Here is an 18,307-nt window from a genome sequence, read left to right on the forward strand (position 1 = left end):
TGAATTCTCAGCACACATCAACAACGAAGTCAACTTCATGACAAGGACTGCAGAACGTGGGAGAAATGGCCGGGTGGTGCTCCATGCTACATCTCAGACATTAGCTAGAGAATCTGTGAATATTCCCTGCATGTGATGTGTTTTCTAGTAAATATGACTGCTTGCATCCAATAAGCCGTTTAAGATTTCTTCATCCTCCTCTTCTTTAACTGAAGTGTAAATGGCAAATGATAACTAAGCCATTTACCAACTTAATACATACAAAACCCTCTTAATTATGAAATAAATGAAGTTAAAGCCTAAGAATTTTCTGTCTGAAGGAAGAGACATCAATCCAGCTATGGAGGCTACAGGACAGTTTCAAAGCAATCTTTTTTTGGTCACAGATACAGAAATAAATATACTGACTAATGGAAATTCCAGACAAAACTGTGCATGTTGTTGAATCCTTCTCTCCTAGCAAAGGAAAATCAGCTACTATTAAATATTTAGCTGGTCAAGCCTCGTGTGTTACTGTAGAATTGTTAAGTTTGCACCCCATTTCAAAATGATGGAGCATTTCAGTTCCTTTAAGTAATGATTAAGTTACGATGTGCTCCAGTTGCTGTCACATGAAGACAGAATAGCTCTTCCCTATTTTATGTCAAAGTTCACTGTCCAAGCCCCACCTAAGATTCCCAACAGATAACTTTGTCTTTATGTTTCTTAGCTTATACTGAAAAGTAAGCAAGTTACGATTTTTGAAATCCTGTTTAAAATTGATGTCTCAGTTCCCTATCCCCCTAACATGATACAGAGTTCATGCAGTATACGGGTTCCCTGCAAGGGAAACCATCTTGTTTACTTGGGCTAGACACAACCATTGGTTGAAATATTTAATCCAACAATTCTAAACTTTGTACAACAGCTGAAATATGTGTAATTAACTCAAAAACCATTGAAGTAAAATTTAACTTCAATAACATGGGACTAGTTCACTGATACTGCTATTGCATAATGCAAGCATTTAGTTCTTTTGGCAGGTACTAGTCAGGAAGCAACAGGAATCAGCTCTTTCATAGGAGATGGCTACTTTCTTCTCTGACCTGGTAAGTATCTGGTCACTTTTTCTCAGGGCTATGACTTATAAAAGACAAAGCTAACTTAATACTGAAGATCCAGATTCCTTAAAGATTGCAAGTTCTTTTGGTACAGAAATGATCCTGCTCTTCTGTGTTTAAACATCACCAAGAACAATAGGGCTTGGGACCATGAAAATCATGTTGCATGGTCTTTTCCATGCAACAAGATAAATAAAATAAAATAAAATAAAATAAAATAAAATAAAATAAAATAAAATAAAATAAAATAAAATAAAATAAAATAAAATAAAATAAAATAAAATAAAATAAAATAAAATAAAATAAAATAAAATCTAACAAAAGTCCTGGCAGTTCCACCACTGACAATGCTACTTTACTTTTGTCTTCTGAATTACTGAAAACAATACTAATTGTTAGAGCACTCCAATTACTTCCCAAAGTAATGAATAGATTAACTGTACTGTAAAAGGCTAAGAAATCATGACATAAGCTTTAAAATAAGTGACTTTGTTCATTTCATCCAAAGATAATTAATGTCATCCATCAAGAGTTTCTATAGTCTTAAACAGGGAAGAAGTCATAAGTATTTCTTGCTCTATTTCTCAGTTGCCAGCAAGAAGCTATTTTGCTTTACTTTTTAGGTATTAAAATTGTTAATTTGTAAGTCTATTACAAAAAAAAAAAAAAAGGAAGAGTGAGAGAGTGAGTTCTTGATTTGTTTGAATGCTTTTGCTAATTAGCAAATCCATTGAATCTGAGACAGGATTTTTAAGGAAATTTAGAGCCTTCTGGTCTATAGCTTCTCGGTTCCTGTCATGTGATAACTTGGGAAATCCAGCTGTGGACTAATTAAGTAACAAGTACTCAAAAGATGGACCTAAGAACCATAAAAAGGGATGTTCTTTTAAGTGTCTCTCAGTACAGCATTATTCACATTTGCATTACTTTGTTCCTGCCTGATTGCACTTTCTACCAGCTTCTCTTCATCCAGGCACTGATCTCCAAAAAGTTGTGAGCTCATGAAGGTCATATGTGACAGGAAAAGAACATAGTGTCCTCTATACAGAGATGATGTTACTGTCCTGGTCTGTGATGTGATGAATAAAAAGGGAAAGGCAGTTAAACCCAAAGGACCCTGCACAGATCCTGATGGGGCTAAAATCACAATTGTTCTAGGTTTGGTTTGCTAGGTACAATCTAAGCTGTTTGAGGATAACTTCATCTAGCCTTGCAGGCACTTGGAAACTGGATGGATGACCAGTGGGGTCACATACCTCAAAAAGGTCTAAGTAGTTACATGTTATGTTTTTTCCTTATTTACAGTTAAAATTATTTCATTCATCAAAGCAGCCAGAGTATTTCAGTCCCTAATCTTTGATCAAGGAAATTATAGCTGGTCAGTATCTCCCTAGCCTGGAAGATGCCAACCCATTCAATATGCAAGCACATACTTTCATGGTTAAATAAGTAGAAAAAATAAAATATTGAGAAGGGAGAAATGAAATCCCAAATCAAAGTCAGGAAAATTTTTATTTTGATGCAATTACAATGGATATTCCAAATTATTATCTTATCTTTGTAGTCCATGCCTTTCTGAAAAAGCTGAATGTTAAAAAGATCTTTTCTTTATTATGCTTAAAGATACGACACAGTCAGAAATTAAAGCAGAGAGTACAATAAAATGTTGTTGATTTTTAATGTTGTATTTCTATGGCATAACATTATGGTTTAATGTACATAGGTTATTGTAGATTGCAGACAAGGAAACTGATTCCCTCTTCCCCGCATCCAGGACTGACACTTTTATCCAGCCACCCTGTCAGATATTGCAGGCATTCAGTGAGAGCTGTACTATCTGGAACATCTTTTAAAAATCCTTTTTCTTCTTGCAAGCAAAGTAGTGGATTATCACTCTTATACTAGCATGTGGTCTTGCTATGCACCGTGGTTGATGATTGCACTTTAACAGTAGGTTAGAGGGATTTTGGAAAAATGTTTAAATTCAAGAGGATTTGAAGTGGACAAAGGGGAAGGGCAGGTGTGGCTACAAAGACTCTGGCCCTGCACAGGTCTGAGAAGCTGATGGAGCATTTTATTTTTGCTTTGCAGGTTCAGTTCCGGGGACTATTTCAAATGATCTTAGTGCTGGGAATTGGTGGTAGTTTCCCATATGGATTCCACATTTCTGTCATCAACTATCCTTCTGTGGTAAGGAGCCATCTCCCTGAGGTTGAAAATACAAAATGGAGACCCTGAGCTCTCCATTCTCCCACAAATCTCAAATTTACCGAGCATTCAGCTGATACATCTATGCCTTTTCTTTCTCTAACAGTAACCACAAATGGGTAGAGAACTTTTTCTCCTTTAAAGAACAGGATGGCATTTTCTGTTTTAAGTAAGTTCTTACTACACACTATACAAGCCTCCAAAGGAAGGCAGGAAATGTGCTTTTAGCATGTTTCCTAGGAAGCTTACTGACTGATACTAACTTAAAGATTTTGCAGTCTGAGCTCAGCCAACTTGTATTACTAAGAAAGTCTCAAAATAAGTCTAATATTAGAACCACAGGCTAGATCCGAACTACAAGAGCCAAATAATATGAAGAGATCTTATATCCATTGTCCAGTCAAATATCATTTTCTTTTTCAGCACATCAGGAAGTTTATTAATGAAACCTGGATAGAGCGACATGGGTCTCCTCTCCATCCTGAGACAATCATGCTGTTGTGGTCCTTCATTGTGTCTGTTTATGGGATAGGAGGATTCCTGGGGAGCCTCTGCTGTGGCTACCTGACTACAAAATACAGGAAGTAAGTGTTTCTTCTAACAGCTCAATAGTCAGAAAATACAGGTAACTACCAAGGTGAAGAAATAAACCTCTTTTTGGTTGAAGCAGTCTGATTGACACCAACTGATTTGGCTTGCTAGCACATCCACCTCTTTCAAGTAGCAAGCAGTCTTCTACCTTGTTTATCTGCCCTCCCCAGTGAACTGTGTTTCTGTAAAAGCTGCATTCATCATCGCATCACCAGATCAGTGCCTCTGGGAGTAACAGGGTAGTGTACCTGCCTCATGTTGTCTTCAAGATCCCCTATGACTCTCATAAAGATCTCCCAGGCTTTACAAAACCCCCAAAAAGGAGCTGCGTGTCTTGTAACACATTATATGCAGTTACTCTAACCAAACGGAAACCACTGTGTGGAAGACATCCTTAAGTGTCAAAGAGCCAGATTTCCATTTAAGTACACTCATTTGGGGGTGATGACATTATATTAAATATTCAGATCTCATCTAATGAAAATATGAAGACAATCAAAAAAAATAAATTGCCTGTATCTATGCTGTAAAGATACAAACAGTGCCAAAACCAATTCTCCAAGAGACATCTCTGTTCTTGGCAATCCATTTTACTGAAAGTCAGTTCCAAACTATCTTTCCCACTGGATGGAGAAAGGATTCCTCACCAGTCTGGTCTGTTCTCAGTGCCTTGTGTGTAACACCACTAATTTCATTTGCAGAGAAATTGGCAAACATATCTACTTGGTGTGACCCACTTAAAGATCTGCTCCACAACCCACTGATCCAGAGGCCCCTCATATGGGTCTCAACAAACCATCTTAGCCTGCCTGCAATTGTGTTCTTTCCTATCAGGTAAGTGCCCCCAAGAAATTTCTTGTGGGACACTGCCTCATCCCACACTCAGAGGGTCTCCAAAGACTGGAAACAAGATCATGCACTTCTCCCATGGGTTATTTAACACATGATAACCTAATTGCTGAATCACAGTCTTATAAACACAGTATCTCTGTGAATCCTTAATGTGTGCAAGAGGACTCTTGTTTAGCAAGCATCACGGCAAAACAACTGAGTGCAAAAGGCTTTAATCTGAGCCTGAGACATCAGGGTTGTGAACATACCAGCCCATGATTCACACAGAGTGTCTTTTGAAATATGCCTCTAAAAACTCTTTCTGCCATCTCAGATCACATCCATTTAGCCAAGTGTGTCTTTAATATGAGCCATTCTAGAATGGGAGCCATGGACTCAGACTATTTCTGGGGAACAACCTGACATTTTATGAGGAGTTCTAGCTATTTAAAAATCTTGGTGACAAGCTGGGTCAGTTCTTTGATCTCTTTCCCCACCTGTACTGTGGAAATGCTGATGAAGTGTTCCAACTGTTTAAATTCTAAGCTAAAAAACATTAATGAATTCAAGTCTAAAGGATCCTAAAAATTTAAAGAATCACTTTGACTATCAAAAGTTAAAATTATTTCAGCCATTCCTCAAAACAGCAGGAATGGCTGTACCATGCTTCCTGTCACAACAAGATAGATTAGTCAAAAGAGTACAAGAGGTTTTCATTTCACAGTAAATTCTCATGAGCTTGCCTTTTTTTTTTTCTTTCAGAAAAAAGTGCCAAATGTGCACCAACCTGATCATGCTGGTAGCTGCACTTTTCATGGCCTTCAGTAAAACAGCCAAATCCTTCGAGATGATTCTGATCGGACGCTTTCTCTATGGCATTGGTACAGGTATGTGCTCATGCCACTGAGGAGTGCAAGCATCCTTGCTGTTCCAGGATTGTCTCTATGGGTATTGCCATTCTTGGAGAATGACTTTTAAAGCAAATATACTAGGCATTTAATAAAAGTGAAAGACATCAGCCCTTTTGCAGGAAAATGTAATCCAAATACCAGAATGAAAGGAAACAATGTAAGAGAGGATGGAGTAGGAAAGTTAAGCTTTGCTAAATATTTTAACAGTCATTTATCCTCTTCTATGTTAAAGGTTTTTCTCTCAATATACATCCTCAGTATGTAGGAGAGATTTCACCCAAGAAGCTGCGTGGATTTACCAACTCCACAGTTGCTGTTTTTCTGACACTGGGAAAACTCACAGGACAGGTTATTGGACTACGGTAAATACTCCAATCTTTCTATCAGGTTACATTAAGAGTAGTAGAAATCTTTCTATAACCTTACCCTCTCACATAGTCAGTGTCTGAGAAACCCTCTCATCTTCCCCAAAACAGGCCTTAGCTTATATCAGAAGAAAAGTTTTGATCATATTTGAGGCAAACATATAGTTTTAAATATAGGAGACAGAAAATTAATTAGTCATAATCTGATTTCTTCTTATTTCCACACCCTTCCTACTAGGTGACTTCCCCTTAAAAATTTACTATATTTACATGAAAAGTCTTAGCAAGATGTTTTGATCCTGTGGTCAAATGAGTCTCATCAGCTCTCTAGACACTTTATTGGATCCTAATGATATTTAGAAAGTTTTTCAAAATGCCAAATAATTCCTTTAAAATTGTCAGAAATACAAATAACCAAATTTGTGAAATTTGCCAAATTATCAATTCAGGTTTTTACTCCACTGCACCCTTGAATGGAATTTGAGCAATCTTCGTCACTCAGAAAAACTTCCTGAACATTCATTCCATTATTTCAGCATAATTTTGTTTCACATACACTTTCCAGGGAGATTTTAGGAAGCGAAGCTTTGTGGCCATGGTTGTTAGCATCTAGTGGACTTTCAGCATTGGTTCAACTGGTTACCCTCCCATTTTTCCCTGATTCACCATCCTACCTCCTGATACAGAAGGGTAATGAGGAAGCCTGCAGGAAAGGTAGAGTGTCTACTTTCCTCACTTACTTCACTTCATTTGACATGTTAGAGTGACAGCCTCTGTAGAAGACAAGAAGCAGGGCACAGCAGCGCAGCACAGTGCAGTGCCACAGAGTAATAGCAGAGGCAGTTCTAAATAAAACAGCTGAGGTACCTATGGTAATTCATCTGTGTTAACATGAGGCCTCACTCAGTCTAATTTAATCAGTTAAAAAAGATAGATACATATTAGCATGCCTACCATTTCCCACTTTGGTGGGCATTACTTTATTTCTTTAAAGAAGACGGTTTAGGCAGTTCATTTTTTATTAAATAAAATGTACTTAAATGTTTACTTTGTTTATATGAAGTCAACTCAACATCAGAAAGTTACGCTATACTGACAACCAGAGACAAAATTCTTCAATTTGCCTGCTGGCCCAGGCCCAACCAGGTGACAGAAGCAGACAGCACCAACACCACCACCCATGCCAATGGACAGGCAGACTAAAGGGTTTAACGTAACCACCTGTGATGGAGCTATACTTGTAGAATAATCCACTCCCCTCTTTCTCCCCAACAGCCATCAGGAAGCTCTGGGGGGAAGGAGACCATCAAGCAGAAATTGATGATATTATGAAGGAGAAGGTTGCAATGACAAGCACAAAAACCTTGCGTGTCCTTGAAGTAATAAAAGAGCGATCTTTGCGCTGGCAACTTTACATTTTGATGACTGTCATGACCACCTTGCAGCTCTGTGGAATCAATGCAGTTGAGTGCTCTCATCATTCCCAGAACAAGAGACAACTCTATTCAGTGTTACAAACCCCTCTAAATTAATGTTATTACACCAGCTTAGAAATACAGCACAATTGCAACACTTTTTTCACAGGTGCATTTCCTCTCTGCATTTTTCAGATATACTTCTATTCCTTTGAAGTATTCCACACGGCCAAGTTTGAAGAATACCTCATCCCATACGTGTCCCTGGGAGTTGGGTTGTGTGAATGCTTATCCTCTATACTGTGTGTAAGTCTTCTCAGACTTGAGTTTGAAGGGAAAATTTAATGTGGTCAACAATTGTACTTTTCCTTACTTATAACTGGGCTTGGGGAAAATTTGTATAACCTAAGACACATCTTCCTGCCTCTGCAAAACCACATGCAGGATAAAAGGCAGCTCTTTTCCCAAATTATTTGCATGACTGTATGTCTTTAGACTCATTTTTATTCTGTAAAATAGTTTTCTGATGTTCTGGATTAGATGTGTGTGTGCACAATTCAATATATACTGGCAAGTAAGAAAGGGAAGAACTGTCTAATAACAGCCTAGGGTTGACTAATAAACACAGCTTAATTAATAATGAATTAGCTTTCAAGAAGCTAATCAAATTCATTAGGAATTAAGAGACTCTCAAATGACATTGATTTCTGGTTATTATTCAGATAAGTCTTCTGTGAAGAATACATGGAGAGGGGAGGAATTATTTCATTTGAGAACTGGGATTTATGACCAGTGTTTCCTGCTTTTCAGAGCACCCTTATAGACCGATTTGGGAGGAAGGTGCTGCTGTGGGGAGGATACACGCTGATGTGCTCTGTGCTAGCGCTCCTTACCATGACCCTGTCACTGCAGGTAAAGAGGCAGCAGCCTTCTGGTTACTTACCCAGCATCAGCCCACTTTTCCCATCTTGCCTCACAGCATATGTACAAAAACTTGAGTTGGTGGCAGAAAACACAGAGCTATTCTGCCATGTATCTAACGGTTTGATATCACTGGTTTCTCACTTCTAGCATCAGTTTTTCTGGATGCACTACTTCAGTGTTATCTTGATCTTCCTATTCGTTGTCTTCTATGGAATTGGACCATGTGAGTATATCAGTGGCAATGCTGAGAGGATATTTTGTATCATATTGGTTGGTGACACAACTGACAGAGGAAGAACACTCTAGTCCCAGGGTACAAAATTCTAGAAATTACAGACAGAGGGGCAGATATGTACAACCAGACGACAGGAAAAGGATAGACACCTCAAATTTTATTGCTGATCACAGATCTAAATAATTTAAAACATGGTATCATCTTCTCCAGAGGGTCTGAGATAGAGATTTCAGAACAATTTTTTAAGTACTCAGCTAAAACCAGGATTCTAGGCATTGCCAGGTACATCATAGTAATCAAACTTTTTATTAACTTAGCAAGTTAAGCTTTATGCCTACCAACATGCTTCAGGTGGAACTGTCCACAGGAGCCAAAAGGGGTCAGTTTTATAAATTACTGCACTAATAACGGCTACCAGTGCAATACGGAACTGCATAGATCCACTGGCACCAGGAAAATGATTCCAGTATGTAGGAGAGAAACCTAAATTAACAGCTGAGGTCTGAAATTAACAGCTGTAGTACCTTTCTGGAATCAAGGTCTTTCACCCACATAGCAGAAGCCACCTACCAGCAGGCCACCTATTCTGCCTGTCTGACATTTTCTATCACTGCCATTGTAAGGATCTTCAGCAGAAGAAAGGTGTGCACTGAGGAACTAAGGAAACACATATACCTGGTTTGTGTTTTGTTTTTCTTTTTCAGCTGGAACCACTATATCCATCATGGTTGAAATCTTCAGCCAGTCATTCAGACCATCAGCCTTTCTGATTGTTGGCTGCATCAACTGGATGGGACTGTTTGTACTTGGGATGATTTTTCCACTGATTGTTGTAAGTGACTCTAACTGGATCCCTCCCTCCAGGCTAATCCACTTCTGAATGCTGACAGGGAGCAAAATAATAGCAATAAATTGCAGTGACATGCAAAGCTTAGAGCTCTGTCCAAATACCAACCTGCTCAGGAATCCCCCAGGCCTGTCAGAGGAGCAGCAATTGGACTCAGGTCAAACACAGCCAGTGGAAACTCCTGGTTTGATACTCATCCTGGTTTGGTATTGAGCATACCTTTAAATTTTTATGACTAAGATACAGACTTGCACCCAAGGGCAGGGAAATAGAAGCGAGATTTTTATTTTCCTTACAGTGTCTCCCATTTCTGCTTGCAGGATAATCTCGGACCCTTCTGCTTCCTTATCTTTTTGGGAATCCTTGCTTTATCAGCAATTTTCATCTACCTGTATCTCCCTGAGACCAAGGGAAAGTCAATCATGGAAATAAAAGCAGAGTTCAACAAGCTAAATTTTGGAAAAAAAGAAACCTCAGTCACTGAAAATAACTTTCCTAAGGAACAGTTGTTCTGCACCAAACTCTGAATGTCCAGAGGAGAAATTTGCATCTCTTAGAAAAGACAGGAAACAGTGTTGCAATAGAACTGAACAGGAAACATTAAAAACAGACTGCAAGCTCTTCTGTCTCTTATTCCTTTTCTCTTTTTTTTTTTTTTTTTAAATATAGATATGAAATTCATTATGCTAGAGTTTTATTTCTTGCTGTTATCTAAATATTTTCACAAGAAATTTCATCACTCAGTTTTAAGATCTACTGGATATAATGAGATTTTTTCTAATAATCAAAAAAAAAAATTATACTAGTCTACCTTATGAAGTTTTAAAAACATTTTGTTAACAGTTTATAGGGCCCAAATCCTGATACAAGATAGTACATACAGGCTCTGCTCACAGCCCTGGACCTACAGCTCTGGGCCTCAGTTGGTCTCTTGTTCCCAGGAGTCCTGTCCAATGCCACAGGTACCTGAACAGTTCGTTACTGAGCTTTCCTAAATGAGACCTCACCAGCTCTAAGCACCTCAGAATCAGTAAACTGCTGACAAATAGTTCAGAGAAGGGTATCAGAAATATGAAAGAACAAGTGACATCATTTAAGAAGACAAACCAAGGGAAGAAAGGATTAAGAAGGCTAAATAATCATCTGTCATGAGGCTGGGGAAACACAGAAGTCTAAAATACTTGACTAGCAGGCTTACAGAGGAAAAGCTAGGTATGTGGTTTAGGGTGACCCGAGCAGATAGGGATTCAAAACTTAGCACAGTAAATTAGGAAAAAAGGTTTCAACCATGCTAATAGAAAAAAATATTGAAAGTGAAATTGTACTGTGCAATAGTCCTTCTGGAGATGGCATGAAAATCTCAGTGGGGAACATCCTAGTAACCTTAGGCAGGGAGATGGACCTGCCAAACAGAGATATTATTGCATGCAAAAGTAGTGAAATGGCTCCTATAAAATAAAGCACACTCCCAAGAGCATCTGTGGTGTCTAAGGATCTGATTTCCAACCTGGTACATCAGCTTCTGGGAATTACATCAGATGTTTTCAGAGAAGAAAGAGTTTGTTTTGGAAATGTTTTTCTTGTTATGTAAGCAAGCTGCGAATAACGGGTGATTATTGTACCCAGCAGAAAAAATAGGTTGTGACGTTCATTGGAAATAGAGTCTAAGATTTTCCAAGTGACCATTAACAACTATAGTATGATTTGTAACTAAATGCTTTGGATCATGCTGCCTCCCTTTAGCTAATCACTGAAGAAGATTCATCAATATAACAAACAGCAGTTCCTCTCCTTACAGATGGAGCTGTCACCTGAGTTTGTTTTTAATGCTTTGACATAGGAAACATGCCCTGAAAATTCTGTTTGTACAGACTTTATTTCTGGGGTTTTTTTCAGGATCTTTATTATTTTCAGAATGCTTCAGATACAGGAGACACAATCCACTAACATGGGCTGTAGATTAATGCTTGCATATAGTAATTCATCTCCTGACTTTTTATTTCCTGGCTCTTTACAGCAAGGATGCTACAGGGAACAACTGACTTAAAATCAACATACACCACACAATCAACTTAAGCGTGTTCATTCAGAGATTATCACCATTTAAAAAGTATTTGTTTAAATCACACTGTTGAAGTACAAGCATTTAGGGCAAGCTACGGAAAGCTCTCCTTCTTTTCCACAGGCTGAAGAATTGAGTTTATAGAAAGCCCTTAAATCACAGAAACTACTGGGCATAAACACACCCATCACCTTTAACATGGAGAGATTAACAAACCATTTATTTCATCCTCATCAGCATTTCCAACCTGCTTTCCTCCCCACATCTCACTGCAAACACTCCCTACCAAATGCCATATGACCTCTCTAAATCACTTCTCTCTTGTAAGACTCTACTAGGCAAAGAGAACTGATCTCAGCTCTGCCATATACTCTGCTCTGGATAAAACCCTTTCATTTTAGAAAGCCTGTGGATTTCCTATCTCCAGGAGCTCCTGTTGACTGTTATGGGACTATTTGCACAACAAAGGAGCAAGTTGAAAACAAGCCGCCTCTTGAGTATGTAGAACCCAGCCCTCGCCACAGTGGAAAAATCAAGACTCTGATTTTAAGGCATTTTTGTCATGACTTAGTCACAGTTCAGGGAAGGTCTCCACAACATGTGGTACTGGGGTTTTTCTCTTATGGCCTATTCCACAGAAAGAGTCCCAGACCTCACAGTTGAGGCACCCATCTAAATTTTTTAAATGATTATGAGACTTGCATAAAGAAGCACATTATAACTCTCCCACTCTCAAGCAGTCTCTGAAACACTTGCTTTTCAGTGGTTTTCATGATCAGGCTGTAACCAAATATGAAGTGTCATTTTGGATGCTTTGATTTCCAGAGTGCAAAAAGCCCACTCTCCCCACTACAGAAGCTGTACATTGACTATCTGCATTAGCAGCCTGCAGATGGCACATGCAGCCTCGCCTCTCCTGAGGCACTCTCTCCCCTCCAGGCACACCTGAGGAAGGTACCACTGACTATTTAAAGGCTCCTGAGGCGCTTACTAGTACAGTGGGGTAAACTGTCTTGCAGGTGGGTTAGAAGCAAAGGTGTGAACAAGGTGAGCTGAATGAAAATCCTCTTGCAATCCAAAGATGCCTAAATTCATTATTAACACAAATATAAGCAAGGATAAAGTTCCAGAGTCTTTCACGGGGGAGCTTACCCAACAGTTATCAAAAGCAATGGGCAAACCAGCACAGGTAAGTCCAGATGCTTGAATGTTTTCTTTACTTAGTCAGCTGTGCCTATGCAATGAGCTATTTCTCAGTGATAGCCTCTATAAACTAATATACTTCTCTCTGCACAAATGTCAAATACTTGTTTGTTGTAACTTAGCTCTGAGGTTTTAAAACACTTGAAGTATTTAAACTAGCTTTGTATATGATGGTATTCCATGTAGGTCGAGACACGGGATGTGTGGTGGGTATGTATGTGCAGGTATCTCTGAACATCTCTCAAGAATCTAGCTGACTGAAAGCAAGCCTCACCCTCTAACTTCCTTGCAGAGTCCTGCTGAATCTGTTTGTTACATGCCACCAAATTGCCTGTGGCCTAGTGGTTACAGCTGAAGAAAGAAAATAAGGTATTCAGCTTGCTTGGACATCTAGCAAAAATACCCACGTGATATCCTGCTGCTTGTAGTCAAAACACCGGAGTAAATTCTGTCTGCTGGTTTCATTACCAAGCTGAGGGATTTTTACCTGCCAAAACCCATGGCAATAAGCTACTGAGGTGGAATGCTGAAATACTGTCATTAAGGGTCTTGTAAAGTTTTTATTTTCTTACTTAATCCTGAAAGGTCACTAGTCACTGTATCAGTTGTTTACTGAAGACTGTTGATGAATATGAAAAACAAAGTGAAAGCTGCTCTAGAGAGCTACAAGCTTTACAACATGAGCTACTTCTCAGCTGCTGCAGCAGCAGTAACTTAATGAATTGGCTATAGATCTTCAGCAGCTTGATGAAGTACTCCTTCTATGTATTCACTAGAAAATGAGTATTTTCAGAAAATGTTTCTTATTTTCCTTTGGGAGCGATGCTTTGAAGCTCTAGAAAGAATGAAGTTCTGGTGCCTACAGAAAGGATTGTGAGGGCTCCCTGGCAAACCTTTCTCTGCCCACTGGGACGCCTAAAGCTCTTGAGCAGATCTTTGCTCTTCATGGAAACAAAGTGCTCTGACATGGGAGTGACCCCAGACTGCTTCAGGTGACAACAGAGATCTCTGAACCCCCTAGCAATTGTTTGGTAACTGCCAGAGGTGGAAGTGTCCTAAGAAAGGGGAAAAATGGACCCGAAATTAAAAACCAAGTAGGATAACTGAAAATATTAGAACAAGCTTTGGAATGTCTTAAAAATGGTAAGAAAATTGTGAGCAGCTGGCCTGGTTTTGTCAAAATCAGGAACACTTTAAACAGTCCCACAGTCGTGTCTTCTGCTCAGATCTAGTCAACGCTTCCCGTGATGGCTCAGTGGAGCAAGATGTGCAGGTGGCCATAGCTTGTATGCACAGGAGACAGTAAGAATTCAAGAACATAGTAAGAGATATCTTCTCAAGTCAAGAAGCTTTCCTTCAATAGCTGATTAATAAGTCAAACTGCACAAAAGACAAATAACAATTCATTAAAGAGGAAAGGATTTGGGGAGCTGTTATGGGTTATAACATGAATAAGAGTTAAGACAATGCTTGGGAGCAGGGGCAGTTCCCTTCTGTTGGCCACAAGGGAGAACTAAGCCTCAGCAGGAGTACTCCATCCAGTCTCAGGCCTTTTATTTTGAGAAAGAGGGAGGCAGGTTAGAGATGCACCAATGGAAAAACGCTAAAGAAATAAGATAATGCAAGGATCAATAGACACTGGCTCTTCTAGGAGAGCAGGATGAAAAGGTAGGCTGTTATGAAAGAGACAGGAACTTTTTTCTTTCTTCCTCAGTGGCAGAAAGCAGCCAGCTTAACTTGCAGCAAAATTTCAGCTAATTCTTGGAGGAAAATTTTAAAAGTTTCTGTGATTTCCAGTCAGGTTTTGCATTGGACTTGTACCATGGATCCCACCAGTGGTGGGATGGTTAATAGTACTGACACTTCTTTCACCAATCAAATTCTCAGTTCAGCACTGATAATTAGAATATTTCTATTTGTTGTATGGCTGTAGACTTTAAAAGACAGTTCTATGTTGTTGGATGTTGTCATCAAATTGATTTGGTGCTGAGTTAAAAAGCCAACTGACGTGGAGAAGCCTGGTTCTACTGTGTCTCTTCCAGGCAGATAGTTTGATGCCTGATAAAGGGGCCCCTCTGTCTCTAGGGACAGTAATGGTGCTCTATGCGATCGATCAGTCTCATTAAACATGTAGGAAATCAATCTCTGTCAAATTTGACCAAAGTTAGTTATCTTGGGGAATAGGCAGAAGCATGTTTTAGGCTTGTATAAGCCTCGTCTCCAGAAAGCAGGCTTAACTGTAAATAGGAGTAGGATTATATTATTTTTTTTTCCAACACATGCAGTAATATAATGAAATTCTTATGTAAAACTGATGTGTTCTATCCCTCTTCAAAAAAAAAAAAAAGGTATTTTTTTATCAGTCTAGCAAACAAGTACTTGCTTTTGGGGGGAGGGGGGGTGTCAGCTGGTGGTTCTTGCATAACAGCTCCTGAATATAAAGCTAGAGGCCAGGGCTGGGATGCAGCTGGAACAGGTTTGTGCAGCCGTGTGGAAGGGATATGTAATGGGACTTAGAAATATACAGGGAACAACAAAGAGATTTTTTGAAGAGGACATGCAAGCTCTTCGTGACAGAGGAGGCAATAGGAAAGGGAGAATCTCTTAGTTATAACACAGAAAGAAGGAAAGGATTAGGGTGGGCTGGAATGCAGAGCTTTCCTCTCACAGGAAATGGTACCATTTGGAAAAAATACTGATTTTTATTTTTAATCAAATAGGGTTTTTTCTAACGGAAAAACCGTTTCAAACATGTTCAAACTGCTCTCAGAAAATAATGCTGATTAACACTTCAGCTTGACTTTTTTAAAACAATAATTGCTTCCAGGGTGGATGTTCAAGGTGTACATGTACCTACAGTTGGCAGAGCACAGAGCGTCCAGCCAGGGGAGAACTGGGCCAAGCAAGTGGTACCTCAGCAGGATCTCCTTGGCTTACCCTGCACTGCTGTGGCCTGATGCACCTTGCACCCAAACAAGCTGTAAATGATGGCCAAGACTAATTACCCAGACAACTCCTGGTACTCAGGCTAGCTTGTTTGACCAAGAGGGTTAATTGCTGCTCAGTTCCAATGATGCGCTGCTAATAAACGTGGGTAAGAACAGAACAGAAGCCAGATGGATGCCAAAGGAACTGATCCCTGGATTCCTCCGTGTGTGGATCTGACACTGTGTATTAGCAGCAGGGAAAATTGCAGGCTGGTCATTAATATTAACATAGATACTTTCTTCCTTTTTTTCCTGCTACCAAGAACAAAAGTAGGATTAGGCTGTATTTTGTTTAATGAGGGGGATGTTGATTTAGACCTCTGCTGTGTCAGCTCACATTTACCTCATCAGGGAAGACTGCAGCGGGAGCCAGTGAGGTGTGAAATCTCTCTGGAACGTAGGGCAGCAGCAATGCAGTTACACACCCCCACTCGCACCCAGCCTTCCTGCACAGGCAGGGAGAGCCCAGTGCCTCCGAGGAGGTTCTGGAGGTATTGCAGGTCACTGACCTCTTGGAGCACCTGAACTTTCTACCCCAAATTTCGAGTCAGTAAAGATGCAGGGTCCTCCTAACAGTGTACCTGGGCTGAGCGTCCAGAACCCATCTTTCAGTAGATAATTGGACACACTGGGGTTGAAGGTTTCAGGACAGCAAGGAAGGAAGGATCTTTGCCACAGGGTAACTTAAGAACAAGGGTGAAACTATTTGCATTTTAGTAAGTGGTGAAAAGCATCTCTGAGTGCCTGGGACTGCTTTTTTTTTTTTTTTTGCTTGTTTGTTGTTTTTTTTTTTTATGTGCTGCTAATACTTTTAGTTAAGTGTACAGATTAAAGGATTGTGATGGCAGTGCCTGTTCCCAAATGGTATGTCATGGGAATGTGATTGTATTTCATACCTTCTCATCTCTGACTTGCAGGAAAATATTTAGGAAGTCTGGAAATGCAATGAAATACATGCGGGAGAATTTCAAAAGCATAACTGATAGGCTTGCACCTATTTCCACTGCAGTTTAGGTACACAATACCTTCCTGCATTTTCAAAACTTTTCCTAACATGGCAAAGGAAAATAATATTCTCTTCTTCTTTCAACAGTATCTAGCAATACAGATCTCTCCTGATCAGCTGATGTCCTTTGGTGGCTCCACAGACCCTTGTGCTATGTGCTTTCTCTACAGCATTGGAAAGATAGGAGAGCAGGAGAACAAGGTCTACTCCAAATTGCTTTGTGACCTGCTGAACAAACAGCTGAAAATACCATCTGACAGGTGAGCTCATACAGCAACTTCTCTGACATGACTTTCCACAGATTGTTAAAACTATTAATCCCAGACTTGTCCTTTGGTGTTCTTCTATTAACCTTCTGCTTGAAGAGGCTAAATGTCAAGTCAATGGAACAACTCTCCAATTAAAAAGAGGAAAGGAGCAATTGCATAAGCTGCAATGCCAATGCCCACAAGCTGTAAAACTTCTCTTAGTTAAAATGATGGCAATCCAGGCACTGCATGCACCCACAGATCTCATATGTGCAAAAGCCCAGGCACAGACACAATAACCTGACGATACTAAATTGATAACTTGAGTAACATGTACTAACACTTCCCTACTGCCTGTGGGGTACAAGTGGAGGTTTATTACAAAAGCTTCCACTTACATAAAAGCATTTCTAGTCCTCATCCTGAAGATACATCAATCTGCTCCAGAAATGACTAAATAAAACACAGCATCCTCAGATGTCCTTAAAACAAGAAGCAGAAAAATACCAGGAACTCCAGAATGCAAGTAGACAAGGCATTAAAAGGGTGGGTGGGGGATGTGGAATATGTAACACTCAAACCTACCTGCCAGCATTCGCAAAAAAGAAATGCGCAACTTGCTGAGACGCAGTGCAGGCCTGGGAAGTGTAAAGCCCTGAGGAACTGTCTACAGCATGGCTGTGTCCTGCTGCGGAACACCCTGGCCAGCCTGCAGCGCCCTGCTCTCGGCAGCTAACGGTGTTTGTCTTCCCTTTCAGAATCTATGTCAGCTTCTTCGACATCAGTGCTGGCAATGTGGGCTGGAACAACACCACCTTTGCTTGAGGTTGCCCTCGGGTGGTAAGAGTTTATTCCTGAACCCTCACCCTGGGTTTTGAGCACTGCAGTTCTAGTCATGTTACCACTATCTGGCACAAATGCAAGAGGCAGTGGTTCCTTAGTCGCTGCTACCCACTGGTGTTTAACACCTTGTCTGCTGCTTAAATAAAAGCAAAAATCCAGCAGGAGCCTTATCATTGTATCTGTCTTGTTATTCTGGAAAGGCCTATGGTTGAGATGGAAGGTGCTTTCTCAAAATGCTCTTAACAGAAGCTTTTCTTTTTTAAAAAACAATTTAGTCTTGTGTGAAGATGAACACTCCATTTGGGTATGCCTTTGCCCTGTTCATGCTGGACAGCCTGTCCTGATTTAAATACAGCTGTCTTGACCTGATTTCAAAATACACTTACGTTTAAGTCAATAGATGTGGCTATCAATGTGGCATACAGCCCTCCCTTCAAAGGGAGGAAAGACATGACTGCCTTTTATTTAAAAGGGATGGATTGCAGTCCAGGTCCTCCTTAGATCCGAATGCTACGTGGACCTCTAACTGCT

General features: G+C 39.9%; 2 protein-coding genes across 3 annotated transcripts; both read left to right on the forward strand.

The window, feature by feature from the left end:
* Nucleotides 1–1,030: 1,030 nt before the first annotated feature.
* LOC141931664 (solute carrier family 2, facilitated glucose transporter member 11-like) lies at nucleotides 1,031–10,048 on the forward strand. Of its 2 annotated transcripts, XM_074844081.1 has the most exons (12): nucleotides 1,031–1,088; nucleotides 3,192–3,290; nucleotides 3,732–3,892; nucleotides 5,493–5,617; nucleotides 5,874–6,003; nucleotides 6,572–6,720; nucleotides 7,282–7,469; nucleotides 7,617–7,727; nucleotides 8,232–8,333; nucleotides 8,493–8,568; nucleotides 9,285–9,412; nucleotides 9,748–10,048. In XM_074844081.1, exons 1-12 carry the CDS (start codon nucleotides 1,065–1,067, stop codon nucleotides 9,952–9,954), a joined length of 1,500 nt encoding a protein of 499 aa, XP_074700182.1. In that variant the 5' UTR covers nucleotides 1,031–1,064; the 3' UTR covers nucleotides 9,955–10,048. The 2 variants fall into 2 exon arrangements, with proteins under 2 accessions (XP_074700182.1, XP_074700181.1); XM_074844080.1 differs by lacking the exon at nucleotides 1,031–1,088 and having other exon boundaries at nucleotides 3,165–3,290.
* A 2,522-nt stretch (nucleotides 10,049–12,570) lies between these two features.
* Nucleotides 12,571–17,758, forward strand: LOC141931734 (macrophage migration inhibitory factor-like). The gene is made up of 3 exons (XM_074844259.1): nucleotides 12,571–12,678; nucleotides 16,773–16,945; nucleotides 17,692–17,758. Exons 1-3 carry the CDS (start codon nucleotides 12,571–12,573, stop codon nucleotides 17,756–17,758), a joined length of 348 nt encoding a protein of 115 aa, XP_074700360.1.
* Nucleotides 17,759–18,307: the final 549 nt, after the last annotated feature.

This window comes from Strix aluco, chromosome 18 (assembly GCF_031877795.1).
Source record: "Strix aluco isolate bStrAlu1 chromosome 18, bStrAlu1.hap1, whole genome shotgun sequence".
In the NCBI taxonomy this organism is placed as follows: domain Eukaryota; kingdom Metazoa; phylum Chordata; class Aves; order Strigiformes; family Strigidae; genus Strix; species Strix aluco.